The sequence below is a fragment of the Panthera pardus genome, unplaced genomic scaffold (assembly GCF_024362965.1).
Source record: "Panthera pardus isolate Hobbes unplaced genomic scaffold, ASM2436296v1 HiC_scaffold_26, whole genome shotgun sequence".
Lineage (NCBI taxonomy): Eukaryota > Metazoa > Chordata > Mammalia > Carnivora > Felidae > Panthera > Panthera pardus.
Genome location: NW_026526832.1, coordinates 17,457,296 through 17,483,102, shown reverse-complemented (window position 1 = coordinate 17,483,102; position 25,807 = coordinate 17,457,296). Strand labels below are relative to the sequence as shown.

General features: G+C 44.5%; 1 protein-coding gene across 1 annotated transcript in view; it reads right to left on the bottom strand.

Moving 5' to 3' along the window:
* ALK (ALK receptor tyrosine kinase) overlaps window positions 1-25,807 on the bottom strand; it is a 666,217-nt gene that overhangs the window by 289,589 nt on the left and 350,821 nt on the right. The window contains exon 4 of the mRNA XM_053891034.1: window positions 25,041-25,242. Within this exon, the coding sequence (XP_053747009.1) occupies window positions 25,041-25,242 (202 nt within the window). The remainder of the gene's footprint in view (window positions 1-25,040; window positions 25,243-25,807) is intronic.

Genomic DNA, 25,807 nt, shown 5'->3' with positions numbered 1-25,807 from the left:
CAAGAGTCAGATGTAGTGGCAAGGATACAGAGAAATTGGAACCCTTGTGCCCTGTTGATGGGAATGTAAAATGGTGCAACCACTGTGGAAACAGTATGGAGGTTCGTCAAAAATTAAAAATTGAATTGCCATATGACCTAGCAATTCCAGACCACTGCAATAAAGCAAATATTGCAATAAAGCAAGTCAAAGAAACTTTTGGTTTCCTACTGTAATAAAAGTTAAGTTTATACTCTATTGTGTCTAGTAAGTACACAATACATTATATCTAAAAAATGTATGTACCTTAATTAAAAAACACTTTATTGCTAAAAAATGCTAGCCATCATCTGAGCTTTCATCAAGTCCTAATCACTGATCTCAGATCACCATAACAACGATAACAATTATGGAAAAGTTTGAATATTGTGAAAATTACCACTGTGTGACCCAGAGACACAAAGTGAGCAAATGGTATTGGGAAAATGGTGCCAATATATTTTCTTGATGCAGAGTTGCCACAAACCTTCCATTTTCAAATAAATGCAGTGTCTGTGAAGTGCAATGAAACAAGGAATGCATGTATCCAAAAAAATTGAAAGCAAGTCTCAAAGAGATATTTGCAGACCCAAGGTCATAGTGGCATTATTCACAATAGCCAAAATGTAGAAGCAACTTAAATGTCCATCAACAGAAGAATGGATAAACAAAATGTAGTATGTATCTATAAAATACAATATTAGGCTTTAGAAAGGAAGGAAATTCTGACACATGATACAACATGGATATCCTTGAGGAGTTAATGGATATGGAGTTTCAGTTTTGGGTGATGAAAACCTTCTGGAGATGGATAGTAGTGTTGGTTGTACCATAATGTAATTGTGCTTCATGCAACTGAATTGTACACTTAAAAATAGTTAATGGGGAAAAAAAATAGTTAATGGAGTACCTGGGTGGCCCAGTGGGTTAAGTGTCCAACTTCAGCTCAGGTCATGATCTCAGGGTTCATGAATTTGAGCCCTGCATCAGGCTCTGCATGGACAGCGTGGAGACTGCTTGGGATTCTCTCTCCCTCTCCCTCTGCTCCTCCCACACACTCTCTCTCTCACTCTCTCTCTCTCAAAATAAATAAACTTTAAAAAGTAGTTAAGATGGTAAATAATACAAGTATTTCACTGCTATTAAAATTTTCCAAAAGTAAAAATTATATATATATAAAGTAAGAGACAGAAGGGCTTTCAGACACAAAACAGGGTTCAATTTTCACTAACATTTCTGTGACCTCAGTGCCCTGCACAGCACCTGGGACTTGGGAGGGTTTCATGTTTGAGAGATGAAGGAATGATCTGAACCCAAACACTTCAAGAGAAGAAAGAACTTGTTCGAATAGGAGCAGGAAAGGTGGGCCTTTATTTATTTTTGAGAGAGAGAGAGAGACAGAGTGTGAGCAGGGGAGGGGCAGAGAGAGAAGGAGACACAGAATCTGAAGCAGGCTCCAGGCTCTGAGCTGTCAACATAGAGCCATATGCAGGGCTCAAACTCACAGTCTGCGAGATCATGACCTGAGCCGAAGTGGGATGCTTAATCGACAGAGCCACCCAGGCGCCCCTCTCAAAAACTGTTTCTACCATCACATGTCAGATGAGCCAGGAATGCAGAAGGAGCACAGGTCCTTCTCTAATTGTTCCCCCCCCCCCTTTAGCCTCAATTAATATCTGTGTGTGGACATTGGGATGCATTGCCTTTAGACCTTTGCTACACAGAGTGGTTGGAGCAGCACCAGCATCACCTGGGACCTTTCTACAAATGCAGATTTTAAACCCAATCCTGACCTATTGAAAAAGCATCTGCATTTTAACTGGATCCCCCTGTGATTCATGTGCACAAAAAACCCTGAGAAGCTCTGCTTCAGACCCTCTAATTCCTGTTTCCTAAGCCTTCCCAGTCATAGGAGTCATTTGGGGTGTGTTATCAAAGAGATTCCCAGGCTCCTCCTTTGGTGATTCTGATTCACTAGGTATATTTACTTTAATGGGAAGGAAAAAAGGTAAGACATGGGATGTGAGTAGTATGTGCAGGTATCCCCTCCCCATCTGAACAGTCAGGGAAGAAGGATTCTCAAGCCATGCTATGAAAAGACACTTGTTCCCTTCCCCTGCCCCATCTCTGTCTCTGTCCCCCTCTCTCCCTCTCTCCCTCTCTCCTCTCTCTCTCTCTCTCTCTCTCTCTCTCTCTCTCTCTCACACACACACACACACACACACACACACACACAAACACACACACACTGACCACAGTGCTGATGTTCTTGTGCAGGAGGCTTCCTTGTAATGAAAACTTCTACAGAAAAAGGACATTGACTTTTGTGAATGTTGATAAGCAACTTAGAGCAAATTTTGGGTATTCAACATTTAAATAATTCTGGCTTTGACCTTTCCCAGCACTACTGATTTAGACTTCATGTCTACTGAAACATCTTCAATACATTCCTGGTTTCCTCTGATACATTAAAAGAGGCTTATTTAAAAAAAAAAATGTATCCCAGGAGTACTGATGCATAGGGGCACTTGTACCCCAATGTTTATAGCAGCACTCTCAAAATAGCCAAATTATGGAAAGAGCCTAAATGTCCATCAACTGATGAATGGATAAAGAAATTGTGGTTTATATACACAATGGAATACTACGTGGCAATGAGAAAGAATGAAATATGGCCTTTTGTAGCAACGTGGATGGAACTGGAGAGTGTGATGCTAAGTGAAATACACCATACAGAGAAAGACAGATACCATATGGTTTCACTCTTATGTGGATCCTGAGAAACGTAACAGAAACCCATGGGGGAGGGGAAGGAAAAAAAAAAAGAGGTTAGAGTGGGAGAGAGCCAAAGCATAAGAGACTGTTAAAAACTGAGAACAAACTGAGGGTTGATGGGGGGTGGGAGGGAGGGGAGGGTGGGTGATGGGTATTGAGGAGGGCACCTTTTGGGATGAGCACTGGGTGTTGTATGGAAACCAATTTGACAATAAATTTCATATATTAAAAAAAATAATAAAAAAAAAAAAATGTATCCAAGATAGAAAAGCTTAAGGGAACAGGGATTCTTTTAACCATGGAGAAGGCTGTTTTAAGAGTGAATTAGATTAGCAAAAGTTTTCTGTACTTGCTTGTACAATCCTTTTCAGTACCTCCTACTCTTATGCTTTTTGTTGAATATAAATTCTGAAATCTGGAAGAGCAAAGCCTTTCTACCTTCCAGGCAAGTATCTCATCCAGGTCCTCATGAGTCTTTGGAAACCATTATTCATGAATGAATTCTTATCCCCCACTGATTCAAAGAAGAGTAACTTACACTACATTATGCAAAAATCAAGGACACATAATTGGAGTCTAGTTCCAATATGTTTTTAATAGAATGCTTTTTGCTGCTGAAAGAACCTTCTAGGTAAGCATTATGATGCAGGCTTTCTGGGACATTAGTGAGGCAGAAAGAAAGAAGGTAGAGTTGAAGAGAGACATTTTAAAAAGGAGAGGAAGAGAGAGGGAGAACTAGAGAGGGATCTTTATGTGCAAGGCAATTGAAAGGTAGTTTTTATGTTTAGCAATTGTTCTCGGTTTGCATTTAAAATGTGGACACTGTCACTTTGCAATCAGAAGAAAGACCAACCAAGCAGTGGCTTCAACCACCACTCCCTGCTCCATAGGCGTGGGGTCACGGCTGTAATGGAAGCTCTTACATTGGGTCTAGACCAAGGTGGCCAGTGGAAGTGGCCACAGTTCCTCAACATTCCTGGGGCTCCTCTTGAAGGGAAGGGGGTGAAATGGTAGCTGGAATGAGCAGAGAGAAAGAAGCTGACCCACCTTTCTCTTATCCCACTCAGGCAGTAACAACAAATTTGGGGACCTTTTAATTAATTCCTTAATCTGATCCAGCAAGGCTGAAATGTACCTAGTTATTGACACTCTTAAAGCCCCTTAAGAGACCCTGGTGACAGGAGGCTGCTATTCTAAAGAAGCACTAAAATATTAGTTGAGGGAATCAATGAATAAATCAATATTTGTTTAGCATCTTCAATATGCTTAACACCATACTGGTGCAAAGGTATGCAAAATTAAGAATAAAATATGGCCCCAGTTGGAAGGAGGCCGTATCTACAGTGCTTATGAATAGGCTTTAGCACTCAGAAAGTAGTGAGAACTCAGAACTCACAAAGACCTAAGTTCAAATCCCACTTCTAGTTGCTTAATTTCCCTGAGCCTTAGTTGTTTTCCTCCCTGCAAGCTAAAGTTAATAACACTTACTTCATAAGTTATTACAAGTACTTAATATGTACAATATTTTTAAAGCTTTTAGCTTATGGCAAAACTTCAATAATTAGTAGCTAAAGAAAAGTCTCTGGGGAAACCACAAACACCTGAAACAATTTGTAAACAAAAATAGCACTGGATATTGGTAGACTGAGGAAACAAAGAATTGAGTATAGCAACCTACAGGCATTCTCTGATCAGATGGGACCCTGGAGTATTATTCTGTAGCCTAGACAGTTTTACAGAGTTGAGAAGAGAAGAGAACAGAGTGGTTGAGGTCTCTTGGGAAGCCTTCATGAGGGAGATAACTCATGAACCAGGGGTTCCATCTTGACTAATGGTATCTGAGACATGAAAGTCACACCAAAGTACAAGACATGAATAAGTGGCCTTGATTCCTCCAGCTGCCACCTCTCACATCTCGTTAAGCTCCTCAACCTGTCTACACATGTATACCCACCTCACCGCCTCCCTTCCCCCACCTTTATTCTCAGGTCTTTTGTCTTCCCCCTCCATTCCCTCTCTAGGTACTTTTTCTTTTATAGTCAACTGTATTGAGGTATAATTTATGTGCAATAAATGGCATCCATTGAAAGTGTATCATATAGGGGCACCTAGGTGGTTTAGCCAGCTGAGCATCTGACTCTGGATATTGGCTTGTGGGATCGAGCCCCATGTAAGGCTCCACACTGAGCACAGAGCCTGCTTGGGATTCTCTCTCTATGCCCCTCCCCCATACTCTCTCTCAAAATAAATAAATAAACATTGAAAAAAATAAAGTGTACAGTTTAAAGCATTTTAACAGTTGTTACACCAGGGAACCATAACCACATTCAAAACCAACTGCCCCACCACACCCTAAAGGTTCTCTGCCCTTTTGCAGTCAGTCCTGTGACACTTCCTACAAAACCACTGTCCTGCCTCTGTCACTGTAGATTAGTAGATCGGATGCACTTTCTAAAATCATACATGAATCGAAGCACATACTATGTGGTCTCTGTGGTTGGCTTCTTTCTCTTGGCATAATGATTTTGAGAGTTGCCCATGTTGTTGTCAGTATTAGTAGGTCATTCCTTTCTGTTGCTGGATAGTGTTCCATTGTGTACACAAACCACAGTTTGTTTATCCCCTCACCTGTTAGTGGACAACTGGGTCATTTACAGTTTGGGAATATTGTGAATAAAGCTGCTATAAATTTTATCTTTAAAATTTTTTGACATTTATTTATTTTGAGACAGTGTGAATGGGGAAGGGGGAGGGGGAGAGAGAGAGAGAGAGAGAGAGAGAGAGAGAGAGAGAGAGAGGATCTCAAGCAGGCTCCACACTGTCAGCGCAGAGCCCAACACGGGGCTTGAACCCACGAACCATGAGATCATGATCTGAGCTGAAACCAAGAGTCAGACGCTTAACTGAGCCACCCAGGTGCCCCAAGCTGCTATAAATTTTAATGTACAAGTCTTTGTGTGGACCTACATTTTCATTCTCTTGGATAAATATCCAGGGGTGAAATAGCTGAGTTGTATGGTAGGTGTGTAATCTAATTTTTAGAGAAACTTCTAAACTATTTTCCAAAGTGGTTATACCATCTTACATTTTCATTAGCAGTATATGAGAGTTCTAGTTCCGTCTCATCCTTACTAACCCTTGGTACGGTCAGTCTTTCTAATTTTAGCCATTATAATTTTCCTGATGACTAGTGATATTGAGCATCTTTTTACATGATTAATGGACATTTTATATCTTCTGCATAGTGTCTATTAAAATATTTTGCCCACTTCTTAATTGGGTGGGTACAAGCCCTTTGAGACCTGTATGTATAATCTCAAATATTTTTTCCAATTTTGCGACTTGGTTTCATATTTTTTAAATCGAATCCTTTGAAGAGCAAGTTCTTAATTTTGATAAATTCCAATCCAACTGATCAATGTTTTGTTTTATAAGTTTATGCTTTTTGTGTGCTATCTAAAAAATCTTTGCTACTCAAGTTTGCAGGGGTTTTCTCTTGTGTTTTCTTCTAGAAATTTTTATAGTTTTAGATTTTACATTTAGGTCTATGATTCATTGCCAGTTAATTCCTTAGGCATTTAACATGCTCCCATTGCCTCCAAAGTCCTGTCAACATACCAAAACTCCTCTATTTTTTTCTCCAGCCCAGATATTTTCTCTGATCTCCAGACCCCTATGTCTACCTGCATATTCACTTAGATGTTTATGTTACTAAAGACTCAACATCTCCAAACCACATTTTCTACTTTCCTCTCCATACATGTGCCTCCTTCATTTTTGCCTGTTTTAGTGAATGCCTCCATCCACCCAATTGGTCAAGGCAATCCATCACTAAACCTGCCTATTGCACCTTGCACATAGATGTGTACAAACCCGCTCCTTTCTCTCTATCTACACTCTCTAACCAGGACTATCCTCTTGTCCCTTGGGCTGCTGCAAAGGTCTGGGATCTTCATACCCATGCCTGCCCTACCTCCAATTCACTCACAGTCCTATTCTTAAAACTCTACATCAACTTTGAGTTTTAAGACAAAGGTTGTATTCCTGAATGTGCCTCTTCCGCCTGTCTTTCTCCCCATCCTTCTCTTCAGCCAGGCCTCTCTTCACCTTCAGATCCACGTGCATGAATCTGCCTTGATTTCCTCAGAAATGTCTCACATCTTTCTTTTCCAGGCATTCATATGCCATTCCTACTCCCAGAAAGAGTCTTGCCACTTTGTCATACTACCACTCTTCTTTCAGACTTCAGTTCAAATGCCACTTGCTCAGGAAGGCTTGTATCATCCCTCAGCCTGGGTCAGGTCCTTCTCTTATAAAAGCTCACAGAAGCTGTACTCCTTCGCCATGTATCGCTATGGTAATTGCATGACTGTACATGTCATTAGTAATGTAGCATTCATTTCCCCCTCTAGAATGTAAGCTTCATGAAGACAGCAGTGGTTTCTGCTTTTTCCCAGCTCAATTCCCACCATATAGCACACTTCCCTGAAATAGTAGAGGAATACTTAATTGACACATTTACTGAAGGAAGGAAGGAAGGAAGGAAGGAAGGAAGGAAGGAAGGAAGGAAGGAAAGAACAAAGACAAAGAGAAGGGCAATCATGGATGGAAAGAGGGGAAGGGGTGGGCCATGGGGGCATAATCTCAGCAAGACAGAGGGGTCAGAATGGAATCATGTGGTTGTGGGAAACACATTTGTTGATTTTCTTTTTGAATCAGGAATCAATAAATAATTTTCATTCCCCAATCATGTAAGCAGACAACCAATTATAGTAAGACTGGTGGGACCTACATTGCTCTTATCAAAATCAACCTATAAGCTGCTTTAGAACCAGATGGTAAAACAGTTTCAGCACAAAAGATGCATATGTAACTCTGAAGTCTCTGATCATAGCAGCTTTATGTTTAAGGCAATTAAATGCAGCCATCAAAAGGCATATGCAAGAGGGGAAAGTTCAATTAGAGGAAGATATTTTCATAAACCGACTGGAAAAGAGAGAGATGTTTTTCACTTTTCCTCTAAAGCTTTTGAGAATCCTATTCACACTGATGTATAAGGCCAGTTCAAGCCTGACTGAGCAGGGTGGAGGAGAGAGCAGGGTCCAGGGATTTGAGTAGGAGCTCCAGCAGTGAGAGGGCTGGAGTCTGGGTCCCAGCTCAGCAGCCAGAATGCACGCAGACTATGTTAGTTCCATCTTGTCTCCGTTTACCCAATAATACATTATGTATGTGTCCATCTGCTTAGTGGTTTGTTATTCAATTTGACCTATGAATAGAAGGACTAAGGGCTCTAAAGGGGGATTGGATGGAGTGCAGGTCTGACATGCCTCTTCTTCCTTCTCTCCACTCCTGTCCTCAGGCTATGCAGGGAACTTCTCTCCTATTCTCACTGAAAGCCTGCAAAGGTTCTGATTTCATTTTCCCCAAACCAATACCATAGCTGAGGCTTTGCATAGCATCCTCCTCCCAGGGCTAAGGGTAGCTGAAATAAGGGACCTGCTTCTCTGCCCTGCATGATATATGTCCCTGGGTAGGCAGTGGAGATGCCATTTCAGGTGAAACATAGAGAAGACAGTCTCTTCTCACTGGTGTCTGCCCCTGTCTATTTGACATGCCACCTGATGGGGCCACCTGTGATCTACCTGGGGGAGGCCTGGGGAGAGCCCCTCTCACATCTCTTTTGGAGAGGTTACATCATATAGTGTGGTGGTCATGGGCTCTGGAGTGAGACCCTGTGAGTTTAGATTCCATTTCTAATCATTTCTAGCTGTAGGACTGTTGACAAGTTCGGTGTCTTCATCCATAAAATGGGGATGAAAATGATATGTCACCTCATGGAACTACTGTGAAGATAAATGAATAAATACAGGTTAGGGCACTTAGAACAATACCCACTGTATATTAAGTGCTATACAAGTGGTAGCTATTGTTATTTCTTTTTTTTTTTTTCTTTTTTTTTTTTCAACGTTTTTTATTTATTTTTGGGACAGAGAGAGACAGAGCATGAACGGGGGAGGGGCAGAGAGAGAGGGAGACACAGAATCGGAAACAGGCTCCAGGCTCTGAGCCATCAGCCCAGAGCCTGACGCGGGGCTCGAACTCAACGGACCGCGAGATCGTGACCTGGCTGAAGTCGGACGCTTAACCGACTGCGCCACCCAGGCGCCCCAGCTATTGTTATTTCAAGGCAATATACTGGTTCGCAGTAGTAGTCTTTATGCGTTGTTTTCTATCTCTGGTCAGGGATCCTAATGCTTTAGGCCTTCCCAGCAGAAAGGTGTAAGATATCCTTATCTACTTCAACTTTGAAAACAGCACGATAATATTTTTGAGTTCTACTTGTTCAGTCAACAAACATTTATTGAATGCCGATTCTGTGTTAGACACTGTTTTGGACTTTGAGGACACCAAAATGAAAGTACTGAGTATGCTTGTCAAAGTTCAGACTCTAGTGGGAAAAATGGGCAGAAATGCACAAAGCTGGTGAGTTTCCATGGGATTGGAGGTGTTACTTACAAAGGACCTTAGAGGCTGAAAGAGAAGAGATGCCCAGGGACAGAAGTGTCTGGGAAGAGCTCCTTGAGAAAGTGCTACCCTTACGATCTTCATAGCTGTACTTCTCAGGATTTCAGAATCTTAATTATGGCATTAAACAATTGATGTTTTATTTCTCTTGTGTATCGAATGCACCATCATATCTCTGAACATAATGAAACAGATTCAACCACCTTTTACTGAGGCACTGTGCTAAGGCCTTTCACACGCATTATATCATTTGGCCAATTCTCTACGAGGACGTCCAGATTTCTTCAGAAACCAGGATGCCAGATGGAATAATTTTTTGATGGATGGAGTCCATTACCAGTTTAGGCTATAAGCCCAGGTGATTGAAAAAGCATAAATCAGGCAATTGTCCTGGTGTTGCCACTCTCTCCAATTTTTAAACCTTCTGCTACTAATGGAGATATTACCTGACCCTCTTGATGATGAAAGAATTAGCTCATTGAATCACCACATGATCATCTGGATTGCAGCTTTTCCTATTCACTGGCTTTCAGAACATTGTTTTAAGTTTTATACTAGAGAGGGTTGGCTGGTGTCTTTTTTTTTTTTTTTTTTTGGTGCATGCTTTGTTTTACTGCCAAAGACTTCTGGCCATGTGATTTGTACTTAAACCTACATGTCATGTGCATGCCTGATGTATGATGAGAGAGAAAGAGGATCTCTCCTCTCCATTGTCTACTATGCTTGGCTGTGTTTTGCTCTGAGATCACCAAGTCAAACTCAGTTTGTCAATCAAGTTCCCAAATCTGAGCTCTTAAAATATCTCACCTAGTTCAAGCCCTCCCTAGAGGGATGGAGGGCTGGGATGGGTTTCAGAGTTCCTCAGTTCTATTCAGTGGAGTCTGGCTGCAGAGAATGAGTCAGAATAGTCATGAAGCTATCTCCCTGGCACTAACCCCAGACCCGTTTTAAATAACGCATCTAAATGTTAATGCACACTTAAGACAACAGTGTAGCTCATACTCTTCCCAAATTGATTCATTTTGCAGTGAGCCTGATGCAATTTACTCAGTATAAAAATGTCTCTGGCAATTAGGAGAACAAAGGGGCAAAGCTGGCGGACCACAAGGATGACAAACAAAGCTAGACGATGTGAAAGCTGGGGACAAAATTAAATTTCTTTTTGAATCAGATATTTTTGGGAATGTCAATAGCAAACAAGAAAGGCCTCCTTTGCCTGCAAGAGAAACTTGAGGATTCTCCATTGGGAAGAAAAGACACAAATTGTCTAGAAAATGGTTTTGATGAAATGCTCCAGCAGCCTTCCTGGTTGCTAACTTTAGGGTGCCTGGGGTTCAAACAGCAGGATGCAGCAGGATTCAGGGGAAGAGTGAGCCAAGCTTATGCTACACTGGTGGGTAGAGGTTTCCAGATCATTGAAGAATTGCCCCTCCCCCCCCCCCCCCCCCCCCCCCCGCCCCGACCACTTCACTGGTTAAGGTCATATGGGAAGAATGTGGCTCCGGAAAATATGCTGTAGAAGAAACTAAAATTGTTTAGCCTGGTGGGGGCAGGGGGTGGTAGGGGAGTTAAGAAGAGACATGAGAACTATCCTCAAAGAAATGAAAACTGCCTTGTTAGGAGAAAGTAGGCTTGTTCTATGTGATTCCAGAGGACAAATATAAGATCAACCAGATAATCGTGAAATAGGAGAGGGAACTAACATACACTATCTGCTCAAATTATCCTAGATGCCTCATATGCATAATCATAGTACTACTTCACAGGAAAATTGTGGTGTTAAATTCAATTATATACCTCAGTGCTAAGAAGATGATAAACACTCAATGCATATTAGCTATCACTGTTAAAAGCTCCTGTAAGATAGGTATTACTATTCCCATTTTATGGATGAGATACAGGAGACCTGAAGAAATTGAACAACTTTTCAGAGATATTCAACAACTTTTCAAGATGACAAAGGCAGTGGGCTACTAGCAAGTTCTTCCTGGCAGCAAAAGCTGCCTCACAGGGGGCAGTCTGCTTTTCGAGGTGAGCATCCTATTGGTTGGAACCAGGTAAGCTAAAGTCAGATGAGCTTTGGAGGAGGCTCTTGCGTTGGTTTGGAGTGAGGGTAAAGGGACTGGATTCAATGGCTTTTAAGATTATTTTCTGCTTGATGAGTCTATGTCTAAAATATTTTTCTAGTTCTGCTGGCTAGAGTATGCCTTTAACCCAAATTAGCATAAATAGTCATGTGGGAATGTGAAATTGGAGAGGCAGCCACAGGAAAAGACCAAGGACTCAAGGACCATGGACAGTGCAATACAGAAGTTTTTATTTCTATCTGGACTCTCATTTTGCCAGTCATCAAATTTCTTGGCTCAATCACATACACAATGAACCTGATGCCACCAGGACCCCAAACCCAAGAGGCCAGCCTTAAGTCAGACAGGAAAGTAGAGAGTTAATCAAGAAAGTTGGTAGACATGTGAGGATTTTTATAAATGAAAATCATCTGTGTCTATTGAGAAGACTCAATGGGCACCAAGAGGCTCCTTAGGGAAAGTGACCAGGAGAAAAAAATCCAGACAGAGGAGTCACTCTGAGGCCTGTAGGTAAACATCCAATACAAAAATGATAGAATTTCATGCAGTCATTGAGGGATTTTAGTCCTGGAAAAAAACAAACAAACGATGGAGGGAATATTTAAGGAATAGTTGGAGAGAACACAATAGGAATTCATCCTAGCTTGTCTGAAAAGATAAAAAAAAAAAAAAAACTCAACAGGAGTCGGTGTGCTTAACTGGGAATGTAAATATAGGTAAACTAAGAAGAGGAAGACGTTGGAGGGGGGAATACCAAGGAGAAGATTCTTGTGGAAGATAAGACAACACACAGGAAGCATATAGGAAATTGTCTGGAAAATTGGAGGGGCTAAGATGATCCCAGAGTGGGCTATCAGGAAGTATGGGAAACATCTTATTTTTCAAGGCTGATGTATGCCAGCATTTGCTTAGTGGTGTGGGCTGAGGAACAGTCATTATACCTGGGGTTGAGTAGAAGGAAGTGAGATATTATGGAGGATGGAGATGGGATTTTGGTCAAGAGCTTTCCAGATGCATCTTTTTCTTAAAACCATATCTCAAATTCTCAGAGTTCCTGGTCCAATTAATTTGATGGTTTGTTCATTTAAAAAGCATTTCTTGAACATATTCTGTGGGTCAGGCTCTGTGCAAGGCAGAGGAGACGCAATGATAAATAATGCCCATCCCTATTCTTAGGACGCCTAATTGGTGAGAAATGCCTGTAAAAGAACAAATGTGCCTCAGGGCTGAGAACAGTAACAGAGATGTGAAACAAGCTACAGAAGTGGGTGTAAAGGATGGTATAATCAACACTGCTTGGACTGGGTCTGGAGTCCCAGGAAAGGCTTGAGAGCTAAGAGATTCTTTTTTGAAGGAGGGGAAAGATTGCACTTGGTGGTCCGAGAGGTGGGGGAAGGAAGAGGGGTTGAAACTGCTGGCTTCAGTTAGGAAAACTGTGAACAGCTTATTATAAATGAAGCATGGGTCCAAAGGAATGGGGTAAGCTCAAGATGGGGAGGGCCAGATTGGGGTCGTGTGCCATGCTGAAAAGGAGCTCAGACTTGATCCTGAGATCCACAGGGGTTTACTGAAGGATCTGAAGCAGGAGATTAGCAACGTGCAATGTTCACCTGCTAGTTCTCTTATCAAGTTCTTGACTTGCTCTATTTTGGGACTTCCTAATGCCCAGGAGGAGTCACTGAGGTTATTGTTCTCAAAGACTTCAAGGAACATTCCACAGTATAATATGACAGAGAAGAACAAAATCTGAGTCTAGAAGTAGGGCCACGAGGGAAGCAACATGGCTCACGGCCCTCTCTTGATTCCCACTGTGTGCCAGTCATTTGTTCTAAGTTGCCCTGAGAGGTGCGGGCAGGCCCCCGATGCTCGGGTAACCTGAAGTCCTTGGGTGAATATCTCACAGGCAGTGCCTATGCCCTGGGCCCAGCCTGCTCCCTCTTGAAAAGCTGTGGCCTTCACTGCGTGCCCTCCCCTTTCTCACAACCACAAGATGTACCCATTGATGGAGGGAAAGCGATCAGCATTTTGACAACAGTGGGAAGACTCCTTCTTGGAGCTTAGTGATGTAAGATCATCTCAGGAATAGACATTGTACCAAATCCGCATGTAGATTTTGTAAAGCCTTTTAAATGCAAAGTCCCATGGTTGATATGGCTCTTAACTAAGGCTCTGAACCATAAGAAAATGCATTTCTGTTATAAAAACAAGGAGTTTATCTAGACATGTGAGTGTGGTACTATAAACAAAACAAAGGGGAAAAAAGAAAACTCAGAAGCAGGCCAGGTAATGAAACATAGGGAGGTTTGCTTTGAGGCCTGGAGTGAATGCAAAGTGGAGCTGGGCTATTATGCAGCTCATGGTGTTTCTTTACTCAGCCGCCATCGACACCGGTGGCCTGGACTCTGCGTTACAACTAAAAGAGCAGATAATTTCATCACCTCGTTCTGCCTCCTTCACCACAGACAGAGACCTGGCCTCCCCAGGCAAGGGGGCCTGGATTGGCCTAGATCTTCAGGAAACAGGGAAGCTGGGACCATGTTGGACTTTCTATATATAACCTTCTGCAGGGCAGGCTTTCTAGTTCCTATTCTTAAGGCTGGCCACTTTCCAAAATGTTCTTCCTTGGGCCAAAAGCCTTAGAACTTTGCCCTCTATTTTTGGATGGGAAGGATTATATACATACCACAGAAAATATGTAGCTAGGTATTTATGAAGACTATACAGTGATGATATGTTACATATGTATCATCATACACAAATAATAATATATTCTTAATTACTGGTTGGTGATAGGGAGGCCGGGAGCATGGTAGGAGTGTAGACTGTGGAGCTAGACTGGCTTCAGATGTAGTCTGCTCCTTACTAGCTGTGTGACCCTGGGCAAGTTCCTTAACCTCACTGAGCTTCAGCTTCTTCACTGTAAAATGCAGGTAATGAAATTGCCTCCCTCATTGAATGGCAGTGAGCATAATATTAAGTGACATGACACGTGGAAGGCACTTAGAACAATGCTTGGCACCACTGAGTAAATTCCAAGCAACTATCCCTCTCTTCTTGCTATGGTCTGAACGTGCCTCCCCCAACTCGGACCCAAATTCTTATGCTGAAACCTAACCCAAAATGTTGGCAGTAGGAGGTAAGGCCACTGGAGGTGATTAGGTCATGAAGGTGAAGGTCTCATGGATGGGATTAGCACTCTTATAAAGGGGGTTTCAGAGAGCTCCCTGGCCCCTCTCACCATGTGAGGACACAGTGAGAAAGTGCCAACAGTGAATCAGGAAGAGGACCCTCACTATAGCATGACCTTGCTGGCATCCCGTCTTATATTTCCAGCCTCCAGAGCCGTGAGGAATAGATTTTTATCATTTCTGGTATTTTGTTATAGCAGCCAGAATGGACTACAACACTCTTCTTCCTTTCCATTATTATAATTATACAAATTAAGGGGAGCAGAAGAAGTGGGGTGAGCTCCTGCTCATCCTGGCCAGCAGCTTCACTCTTTCCCCATCTTTTGCATGCTGGCACTTGAGGGCCAGCAGTGAAAGGAAGGATGCTGGATCCCTGTTGACTAGTGGGGGAGAGGGCCTTGTAGCTGGATCATCACAAGGCCACAGGCTGATGCCATCCATGGAATCTGAATCAGAGGAGACACTGAACTGGACACTGCAGAATGAGTAAGGGTCTCTGTGGTGGAGACGGGAGTGGAGGGCAATCCATAAGGAATAATCACCTTAGCTACTCTTGCTGCAAAGGAAGAGGAGGGGAGAGGTGACAGAAAAGTCCTAGAGTCTGAGCCAACTGTAGCCAAAAAGTGTAAATAGCTTGCGCCCTGAGTCCACTTGTGCTGGGGCAGAAATCAGCTGTGTGCGTGGATGGATTGTCTATAGGAATCTGGAGTCCTCACTAGGGAGGAAGAAACTAATAGAGGGAGAGAAAGTCAGAAAAGAGCCTGGATTTGGGGTGAAATCTTTTGAGTATTTGTAGAAGGACATATGCTACAGAAAGAGGTTGGGGGGGGGGGGGGTCCAGGGATGAGACTTCTCTTTGGAGACTGCCTTGGTGAGGAGGGGATGGGTACTGTTACTACGCAAGCCAGAGGCACATTCGTACGAAGTGTGAGAACTCTGAGAGACTGGATGGGGGCAGACTGGCTAAGTGATCATGTAGCCCCAGCACCACCTACTTCTCAAGCTGCTGGGCCTTGGGACATGGTCCCTCCATGCATGCATGCCTTTGGCTCATTTCCCCCCTGACTGCTGCCCCTCCTCCCTTCAGAGCCAGCTCAAGCTGTCTTCTCTGGGCCAGCTTGCCTACCAGCCAGCAGCACACTCATGCATACACTCCTCCACACCCCTCTGCACATGTCTTATGCATAAACTCATTATAGCCCTTTCCCCACAGCATCACAGCCGTCCCTTGTCACCTAACACTAAACCTCACTGTGAGCCCCTTGAAGGCAGGATGAGCCATCAGAGTTCAACCAAGACTAATAAACGTTTGTTGACAGAATGCCTGATGGAATGAATGAGTGAATTGCTTGACGTTAATGGTTTATTACCTAAATTCCTCCACCTATTTTCTTTTAATTTTTTTAAACATTTTAATTAATTTTTGAGAGACAGAGTGCCAGCAGGGGAGGGGCAGAGAGAGAGGGAGACACAGAATCTGAAGCAGGCTCCAGGCTCTGAGCTGTCAGCACAGAGCCCGATGTGGGGCTTGAACCCATGAACTGTGTGATCATGACCTGAGCCAAAGTTAGACACCCAACCAACTAAGCCATCCAGGTGCCCCTAAATTCCTCCACCTATTTTTAATATCTCCCTCCCCACTGGGAAAAGGTGAGGGTCAACAAACACTTCTTAGATGAAACCAATCAGGTTTGCATACAACGTACATTTATCATTATGGGATTTTCCAAGATGCCATTCTGACAAGCCAAGGGGTTAGAGGTATTCACATTCTCTCAACTTCCTAGTGTTTAATCCATCAAATATCCGGGGCAGAGTGGAAAAAGGAAAGCAACCAGCTCAAAAGAGCCCTCCTACAAGCCCTAGGCTGTCAAATCTCAAAGGTCAAAACTGGCAGAAGCCGATGGTCTTTTCATTTATTTTTCTTGACGCCCATCAATGAAAGCAATCATGAGCAAAAGTTGTACCTGCCAGGAAAGGAATTGTCCTTTGTACTTAGTGGCAACCTTCACAGTTGAGGTGCACTCTGACAGCTGCTTCCTGAACCCCAGAGAGGATTATACATGTATCTCTGGGCGGGGGCAAAAGGTGGGAACAAAATACTTTTCATCTTCTTATTGATTGGAGACTCTTCTATGATCTCGGATTGGGCTTTAAGTCTTAGACTCAGAGCTCAGGTTTAAGAAGAGTTGCATCATAGATTACCATAAACTGACCTGGTGTCCATGCACCTAACAAAGAACACTTACTATGGGCCAGATGCTGTGCCAGGCAAGCATCCTGTGCAAGGAGTAAGAAGATACACAGCCTGAGGCCTCGACCTTCAGGGCTTCTGGCTCAGAATTAGATGACCAAATATCAGCTGAGTCTTCTTGAGAAGAGCTTTACTTGACTGGATAAGAACAGGTGCCAGTTTTTTCAGAGTCAGACATGATACCAGGGTTCCAGTACAATGCCTCCTTGTGGAAACAACAAGAGCCAGAAAAAAAAAAAAGCACCCAAAAGATATGTGTTTCTCTATGTGCTTCCCCATAACAAAGGGAAAATCATTGAACCTCTCTGAGATTCAGTTTACTTATCTGTAAAATGAGGATAATAACATATATGACACACTGGGTGCCTGGATGGCTCAGTCAGTTAAGCGTCTGACTTCAGCACAGGTCACGATCTTGCTCAGAGCCTGGAGCCTGCTTCGGATTCTGTGTCTCCCTCTCTCTCTGCCCCTCCCCTTCTCATGCTCTGTCTCTGTCTCTCTCAAAAATAAACATTAAAAATTTTTTAAAATAATATATGACACAGATCAAAATGAAGATGAAATGAGTTGCTGGGCTGATTGTAGTTGGTGCACCTTGGAACCTGAACGTGCACTGTACAGAGTTGCTATGAATGCTAACAGCATAGTATCTATCCCCTGAGAACAAAAAGGAGTGCCATGCTCCAATGTCAACGTGGGACCTACATGAAGGTCAACACATGACATTCTGAAGACTAGAGATGGATGGTGGGTAGGTGGATGGATGTGGCTATGGATGGATGGATGGATGGATGGATGGATAGAGAATCTCTCTGACTCTGAAAAGTCCAGCTTTCTCTAGTCCACCCTGTATTCTTCCTAGTCCCCTATGGCCTTAAAAGCCACAGTAATTCTGGAGAGAGAATGATAGATGTGTCTTGAGTAGATGCACTGGTGGAGACCAGTACCTTAAATAGCCTTGGATTTACCCAGTTGTTCCAGATGGGGACCACACAGGCAGAATCAGGCCACAGGGGGAAACCTTGTCAACTAGCATGTGTATCTGTGAGGGGGAAATAGGATGCTACACCCTGCACACAAGTGTATCTCATTTCTCTTAGCTTTCTTCCAACCTTCTGTCTTTAGTATTTAGCAAATGATTGTAGATAGTTACCAGCTTATGTAATCAACTAATTTAAGGTGAGGTATTTGCCATGATCCCTAATTTTTGATGCACACCAGAATCCCTGTGTCATTTTCTAGACATACTCATGCTCATGCCCCTTCCCAAGATGAATAAAATCAGAATCACTCTGCATGGGACTAAGCTATACAAATTTTATAAAATGGGTGGTTCTGATTTGTACCACCAAAGCTTGAGACCTATCATATTAATGGCTTCAAATCCAAATGTTCTAGAGAGGACTAACATTTCAGTAGTTGCTTCAACAATACTATTCACAGGGATGAGAAATACAGCGAATCCAAGCACAGCCAATGGGACTGGTCCTTTGGGGCCCAACTTAGGGAACACAAGCAGTCACTCTGAGGATAGGGGGTGTGAAACTGTGGCTGTCCTCATACCCAATCCCACACAGCCCTGAGCTTCCTGGAGGAAGGCCAGCCCTGCTCCTCTGCCCCTGCGAGGGGCCGCCAGGAGCAGGAACAAAGCACTATTAGCACCTGTTCTGCATGTCATCTAATTTAATCCTCACAACAACCTCATGAGGCATGCCAATTATTACCATTTTACAGATAGGAAAGCTGAGGCTCATAGACAGTCAGAGACTTGCCTAAACTCACACTGTGTGTGGGAGCTACTTCCAAGCACACTAAAGACCCAAGTCTCATGCTCGGAGAACCACAACCTGTGTGACTATTCCCGTGACCAGGTGTCCTGGAAATATGCACCTGACAAGCCTGGGTGTGGGTGTTAAGGCTTTTAAAAATTGTCTTTAAAGCCTCTAAATGGCTCTCTCTTTTTAGTGTAAATCACCCGGACATTAAAGCCCTTATTGTATATTTATTAGTGTGTTATTCAGACCAAGGGGAAAAAGAGAAAAGCGACACTCTGAATGACTTTGAAAGGGAGAAAATGCTGGGTCTGAAATTAAATCATTGTGACACTGCCACTTGAGGGCATCAATTTCAATAAATGATCACCTTTTTTATTCTCGATCCCGTTTATCACGCAGGCAGGATGTGAGGAGGACTTTGGCTGGAGGGTGCTGAATGCCACAGGCCCCTGATCTCCCCGTGTTGGCCAGACTTGCCACACCACCCTGGGCCAACTGAAGTTAAATCCGGCACAGTTTGGCAGTCAGGCATCTTTTCAGAAGCACATGCCTAGTGGCATCTTTCCATGTTGCCCTGCCTGAAGCCTATCCCTCGCTCAGCCTGCTGAGACCATTCGGTCTATTTACAGGAGAATTCAGGGCTCTGTACATTTGCAGCAGAAGGTCTCTGCGTCAAGAGGGGGTAACTGTCCTGTAAGCTAGGCTGGGAACAAAGAGCAGGACTCCGGGGTGGGGAAAATTGTTTCCTGCTACCCCAGTCCTCAGTGACCACCTGAGGTGAGGCAGCTGGCCTTGCAGGATGAGGAAGGGGACAGAATGCAGCTGGAATCTCTCCTTGGGAAGGGAAGAAACTGAGGCTGGGAAGAGCCGAAGATTAGCAGGGGAGCCAGGACTGACACAGCACTGCCACACCCACAAGTCAATATTGCTTTGAATTAAATGACTTTGGCAGCTCTCCCATTAGGATTGTTCTGGTTTTAAAGCTGGTATCTTTGGCCAGAACTGACTGGTCTAAATAAATATGGCAGCTGTGTCGGTACCCAGCACGGACATAGGGTTTTCTTCACAAGGGGTGGGTGGCTGCGGATCTTAAGCTGAAGGCAGTGAGCTTGAGGATTTCCTGATGCAGCTGTTCAGCCAGGAGATAGAAGAGAGTACAAGAAAGCAGGGCTCCGGAGGACCAAGAGCTCATACTTTGTCCTTCATCACGTCACGTCACCCCTCAGGGCCTTGGCATCCCCAGTGGACAAGACAGAAGGAACTCAGGTCTCCTCTGAGGGTAGGGGTTAAGATCCTGCAGAAAGGTGAAGCTTTGTGCTGAGGGGAGCCTTATTTCTTGGCCACCTTCTGTGATGAACCTTGTTTGTGCTACAGAATGGCCCTGACAGCTTATCGTGGCTCAAGCCTGAGTATCCCCAGATCCTTTAGGTTTAAAGCATCTTTTCAAGTATTAGTAATTCAAATGATTGGCAACTTGTATCCCCTCAGGGCCCAATTCTTCCCTCTACACACTGTGTAGCTCTGGTCACACACAATAAAGTCCCCGGATACCCAAGGCTGCAGGAGAAAGGTGTGTGCTCGGGTGTCCGGGAAGGAACTGAGAAGGCACTCCTACAACCCCAAACACCCCCACCCCCTGAGCCTGGGGTCCTGAGTCCAGGAGGGCACCAATGTCACACTGGCAACTTCTGTTCCTTAATATCTCTGGGCCCCCATTTAAAGCCATCTGCACAAGCACGTGCTGAATCCTCCTTACTGGACTGTATGTTCCCTGAAGGTTGTGCCTGTGCCCTCTTTGGCTGCGTATTCCCAACACCTACTGCATGGGAGGCACAGGATCCATGGTTGTTAGAGGGATGGATACCCTGGAAAGCATCTAGCATGTGTTAAGTACCTAATATGGTTGGCACAGCATGAACCATTTTCCTTATGCCATTTCACAGCTCACCATTCTAAATAGGGATTATCATATTCATTCAATTCATGGGGACTTTGTAACCTCTGACTTCTAGTTAAGATGTCCTATGCCTGCTGGATTCTGTGGCCAGCAGGGCTGGGCTGTTTGACAGAGCATTTCTCCGCTTCCGTGCTCCTGTGGCCATTCTGGCAGGGCAGATGAGCAGATGAGCGGGCCAAGCACTCATCACTTTGCATCCCCTGGGAGACCGAGGCCAAAGCCAGGCCTCCTTGGCAGAGGCGGGCGCTCATGCTCTGTGATTCACTAGACCTCATGTATGTGGCTGCTTTCCAGGAGGCAAGGAAGGGAGCAGCTGCTGGGGCTCCCCCACTGCCTGTCCTTGCCTCCGGTGTCTCCAGGCAGGCTGCTGCTCCCCCAGTGTTGCACTTCATACTCACGACTTGGTGTCGGGGGGACTCAGTGGCCTCAGGCTTGTCCTTCCCCAGCCCACTCCTATGAGTCAAGCTCTCCCCAGCTGACTGTGTTATGACACTTTCCTCCCTTGTTACTACAAATGGAGAATGTTGTTTTGCAAATAGCAGTCCCCAAACCACCCATGTTCTGTCCTGAGAGGAAGCCAGCCCCATTTGTAATTATCACTGTCATCACCACCAGGATTTCACTGTGTCCCCCTCACCACTCGGAGCACTATGTTGTCGGGTCGTCTCCGACATAAAAGGGACTGAACTTCAGTGAGGCAAAGTGCCAAGGACCTCAAAACCAAAGGATCCTTGAGATTGCCACCAACCCCACAATCAGAGAGCGGATGAGTCTTAGTCCTTTGTGCTCCCCAATTCTGAGCAGAACAGAGCAGATTAGGGTATTAAATAATGGTCTCTTACATGTGCATCCTGCTTAGTGTGAAAAGCCCTTTACGTCTTTTATTCCTTTAACTCCACAGCACCACATGAGTAGGGCTGGCATCATCATCCTCACTTCACAGATGGGGAAACTGAGGTTTAGTAGGGGTGGAATTCACCCTGAAGTCATAGAGCTCATTCATGGAAAATCCTTTCATAGACCATCAAAGGCTAGTCTTTTGTATCTAGCACCTGTATGGTCCTAACAAATAGAAAGTACCCAATGAGTAATGGTTCTCCAAACTGAGGAATAGTGAACTAGGACCTAAACTGAGGGCTTTGATTCATAGAATACTGATTTTTTTGCTGCAGCAACATGGCCTAATTGAGCTCTTCCAGCAACAGGCAAAAATAGTCTGAAGTCAGTCTGCTTAGGTTCAGACCTCCTGCACCCTGTCTAGCCAGTGACCTTGGGAAGGTTGTTTGATCTTACTGAATTTCCCCATCTGTGAAATGGAAGATAGTAACAGTGACTGCTTCATTGTGTTGGTGAGTATTAAATAAGAAAATACACGTAAAGTGCACAGTGTTGACTGGGAAGTCACATCTGGGAAGTGTTAAAAAGTGTTGATAGCAGTTATTATTACTCAAGGGTAGAGACTGCACCTTACAGATCTATGTAACTGAGGAATCAGTACAGTGGTTGGCACACAGACTTGAGTGTAGGGCTGAAGACACCTGTCTACCAACACTGGCATTCATCACATGACATGGAGTGAGTCTCTTTCCCATTCTGGGCCTCAGTCCCCACTCCTGAGAATTGACAAGGTTGAATCTTGAGGTAAATCTCAGGGTTCCTCCCAGCTCTAAAATTCTCTAGCTATTTCAGTAGTTCTCAAAGGGGACAATTTTGCCCCCCAGGGGACATATGGCAATGTCTGGAGACATTTTTGTTGCCATGACCAGGAGAGATGCTACTGGCATCCAGTGGGTAGAGGCCTGGGAAGCTGGGGAGCCATGCACAGGACAGTGACCACAGAAGGAATTGTCTGGTCCCAGATGTCAATAGTGCTGAGGCTGAGCAACCCAGATCCAACTCTACACAAATACCTAGAGCTCTGTGAAGTGTTGAACAAGTGCCTGTACCCTGCAGCTTGCCAAGATGCCTGGGGCAGCACAGCTCCTCCATGCATCAGGACAGTCTGTGGACTGCCCCTTCAGCTGCCACCTTCTACCCTCACCACATCGATTTTGTTAGGGGTGGGGAGGCTGTCTCAGGCATCTTTAGTTTCAATTTGGAACCACTCCTGCTCATCCCCAAACTCCAAGATGGCTCTGTCAGGACTAAGGGAGAATGTCTCTACACAGAGATGCCTGGAACTCAGCCTAAGGCAAAGGCCCTGTAGATGTAGGGCAGCCCCAAGCAAAGGCATCAAGTCAGGGGGCTTGCCACAGCACACTTGCTTCCTTTCTCCTGCTTCAACTCCCACTTTCCAGGGGGCAGGCCAATTCCTACAGTGGGAGAGTCGCTCTGGGAAAAAATGCAATGGCTAGCATGATGGGCCTTGAGACTGGGGAGAATCACAGCCTGCCCACACTGTGCTGTCTTCCTTTCCCTATTCTCATTGTCTATGAAGGGAAGGTGGCCATCATATGCCCCCTGTGCTCATCTGTCTCAAATCTAGAGGATCTAGTGGATCTCTTTTGTAAGGTTCTTTCACCTTCCATTTCCTTTTCCCTGACCCTGCCCTTTCCCTCTGAGTTCCTGCTGAGAGGCTATGGGTTTCCTGGAAAGTGCACTAATGAGAGAAGGGGAGATCTGGAGTCCACTTTGGGCCATATCACTTCCTATTTCCTCTCTCTGCCTCAGTTTTCTCATTTGTTAAGTGGGAACTCACCAGGTAGTTGCATGCATAGGAAGATAAAGAGGGGAAACGTCTTTGCAAGACCCCATGGCTAGTCACTGGGAGGAGCTGTGGTCTTCCAAACCATGCTATCCAGGGGACTAGGCTCTGCTACTCCGAAAGCACTGAAATCCCTCTGGCACTCTTCCTTCACATGCATGCACATTCTCAGCCTGCACTTCAGGGAGACTCTGAACTCCACTTCACCCTGTGACATCAATGAGTCCCAGCCTCCAACACACACTTTAACAGATTGATGGTCTGAATTCTCAGCAGCCTTGAGCAGTGCTGTCTGGTCTCTTCCAGGATTGGTGGGGCAAGAATGCTGAGTGCAGAAGTCAAGTTCATGAGACTGGGCAGACGCCTACAGGATGGCATGGCAGCAGAGGCCAGTACCCACCCTGCCCATGGATGGGAGGCCTTACCATCTGGGCTTCTCCCAAGAAAGGGAGGCCATGCTGGAAGGAAGTTCGGCCCCAAGGACAGCTCATCTAAAACAGTAGGCAGCCTGGACACCCAACATTCCTAACTTCTGGAGAACATAGGAAGAGTCACTTGGTACTGGTACTTGGTACCAGAGGTACTTGGTACTTGGTACTTGGCTGGATGGACCCTCCCATTTCAGAGGCATGAAGATGGATATAGAGTTTAGGTATGGGGACAACATCCTTCTTGAAGCTAAGATTTTATTCCTCCTGGGACTGTAGGAGCTTGTAGTTTTTTGAAGCACAGCTAAATACAGATGAGTCAGCAGTAGGAGAGTAGGGTGGAGATTTTCAAGAAATTATTAAGGAGGCCATAGAGCTTTTTGGAAAAGCAGTAGACAGGCTATCCCCTCCTGACCCAGCACACCATGGAGGTAAACAATGGGTAACATCACTGTTCGGATGGGACTCCTCTGAAAGATATTTTCTTAGAAAGAAGCTAACTCTAAGCTTAGATAGAAATCTGAAGTCTATCTTCTGTAAACATGCCACAAAGAAAGATCTTTCACCCTTGATTATAAACTAATCAGATCTGGGGCCCCTCAAAAGTGGGGTTTTATGATGGCATTTTTTCTTATGGAATAAGAAAAAAAAGGTATGCACAGAGATACCCTGGTTCAAATTTGCTTTCCAATGTGACTACTTCTAGAGGCCCAGTGGATCACTGAGTAAGCAAGTGAATATCTTCTGGAAGCTTGAGGAGCTCACAGACATGGGTATCTGGTGTGATTTCAGTATTGTGTAAGCCTCAGAGGTTCTGGAATGAAGCTTGTTCCAATCTCTATTGAATTGATACCACTGTGGTATCCCTGACCAGTTCTGCTCTGGGGTCCCACACTCCTGCACGACCTGCTTAGGTGGCTACAATGATTTGCTCTTTCCCTACCTGCTCAAGTCCTGATGGTAAAATCCCATTTCCAGCATATTAAATTACTTTCATTTTGGCCTTTTAACACTCCCCTTGGCTGTTTTCTTCTTGGCTCCATCTGTACTTTGGGAAATAAATACCTTTAACACCCACTCGTTAAATGCCCACTTTGCCAGCTGGTCTTCTGGCCTCTGGAAGGACCACCAGCCTGGGCAGCCAAAGGGCCCTACAGAACAGTGCCTGAGACACTGCCTTGGGAATATTAGCAATAATGGCTCAATCTGGACCCTACCCATTGAAAGATGACTGTGAGTTTTAAGTAGATGTCACAGACTCTGGAAATTTGCAGCCAAAAGCCAAATGGCCTCTTATATCATCAGTTTTGGACATGGGGAGGGACTTACCCATGCTTTCCTGGAGTGGGTACCAGAAGGATCTCTCTTCCAGCCTCGTTGTGGGGCAGTAGCTGGGCGACATACCTCCCAGAAGGCTGCAGATGCCTGTGCACTGAGACAGCCAGGCTGCAGTGCTCGCTGCTGCTCCTCATCCATGGGCTCAGGATGGTGTGCTTGGAGTTTGCTGAGGTGTTGAGGAGCAGGAAGGAGCCTGGCAAGAGACAGACAAGGTGACTCTGCAGGTGTGTACAGATAGGAGCACCAGCAGCATCTCTGTGGCAGGATATAGAGACCAATGGCACCAAAGTCAGCAATGGTATAGGCCTTTTTCACCTTCTTCACATAAACACAACCCTCTTTCCCTTTTCTTAGATCATCTTTGTGAAAAGCAAAGCCTGAAGCAAGAGAATGGTAATTCTGGACTTACTAAGGCTCTCACCTTAGTTCCCTGTCTTACTAGTTCTATGTACTGGAGTCCCAGGTTCTTCATCTGTAAAATGGCAATGAAAACACCTATATCAAAGGGTGGGTATAAAGATTATATGAGATAAGCATGGGGAGTACTTTACCCAGTTCTGAGTGGAGAGGAAGGCCCCTATTAAATCATCAATTACTTGATTTCAACTGTCTTCTAAGTTAAAGTAGAGATGATAGCTTACAGATTATTTGTCAGCCAATAGGCACGATTAACAAAGTCTCACAGGCAACTGGAGAAAAATAGGGGGTTTTACCTAATCCCCATAGAATAACCAGCATGAGAAACCCAACCAGATGCT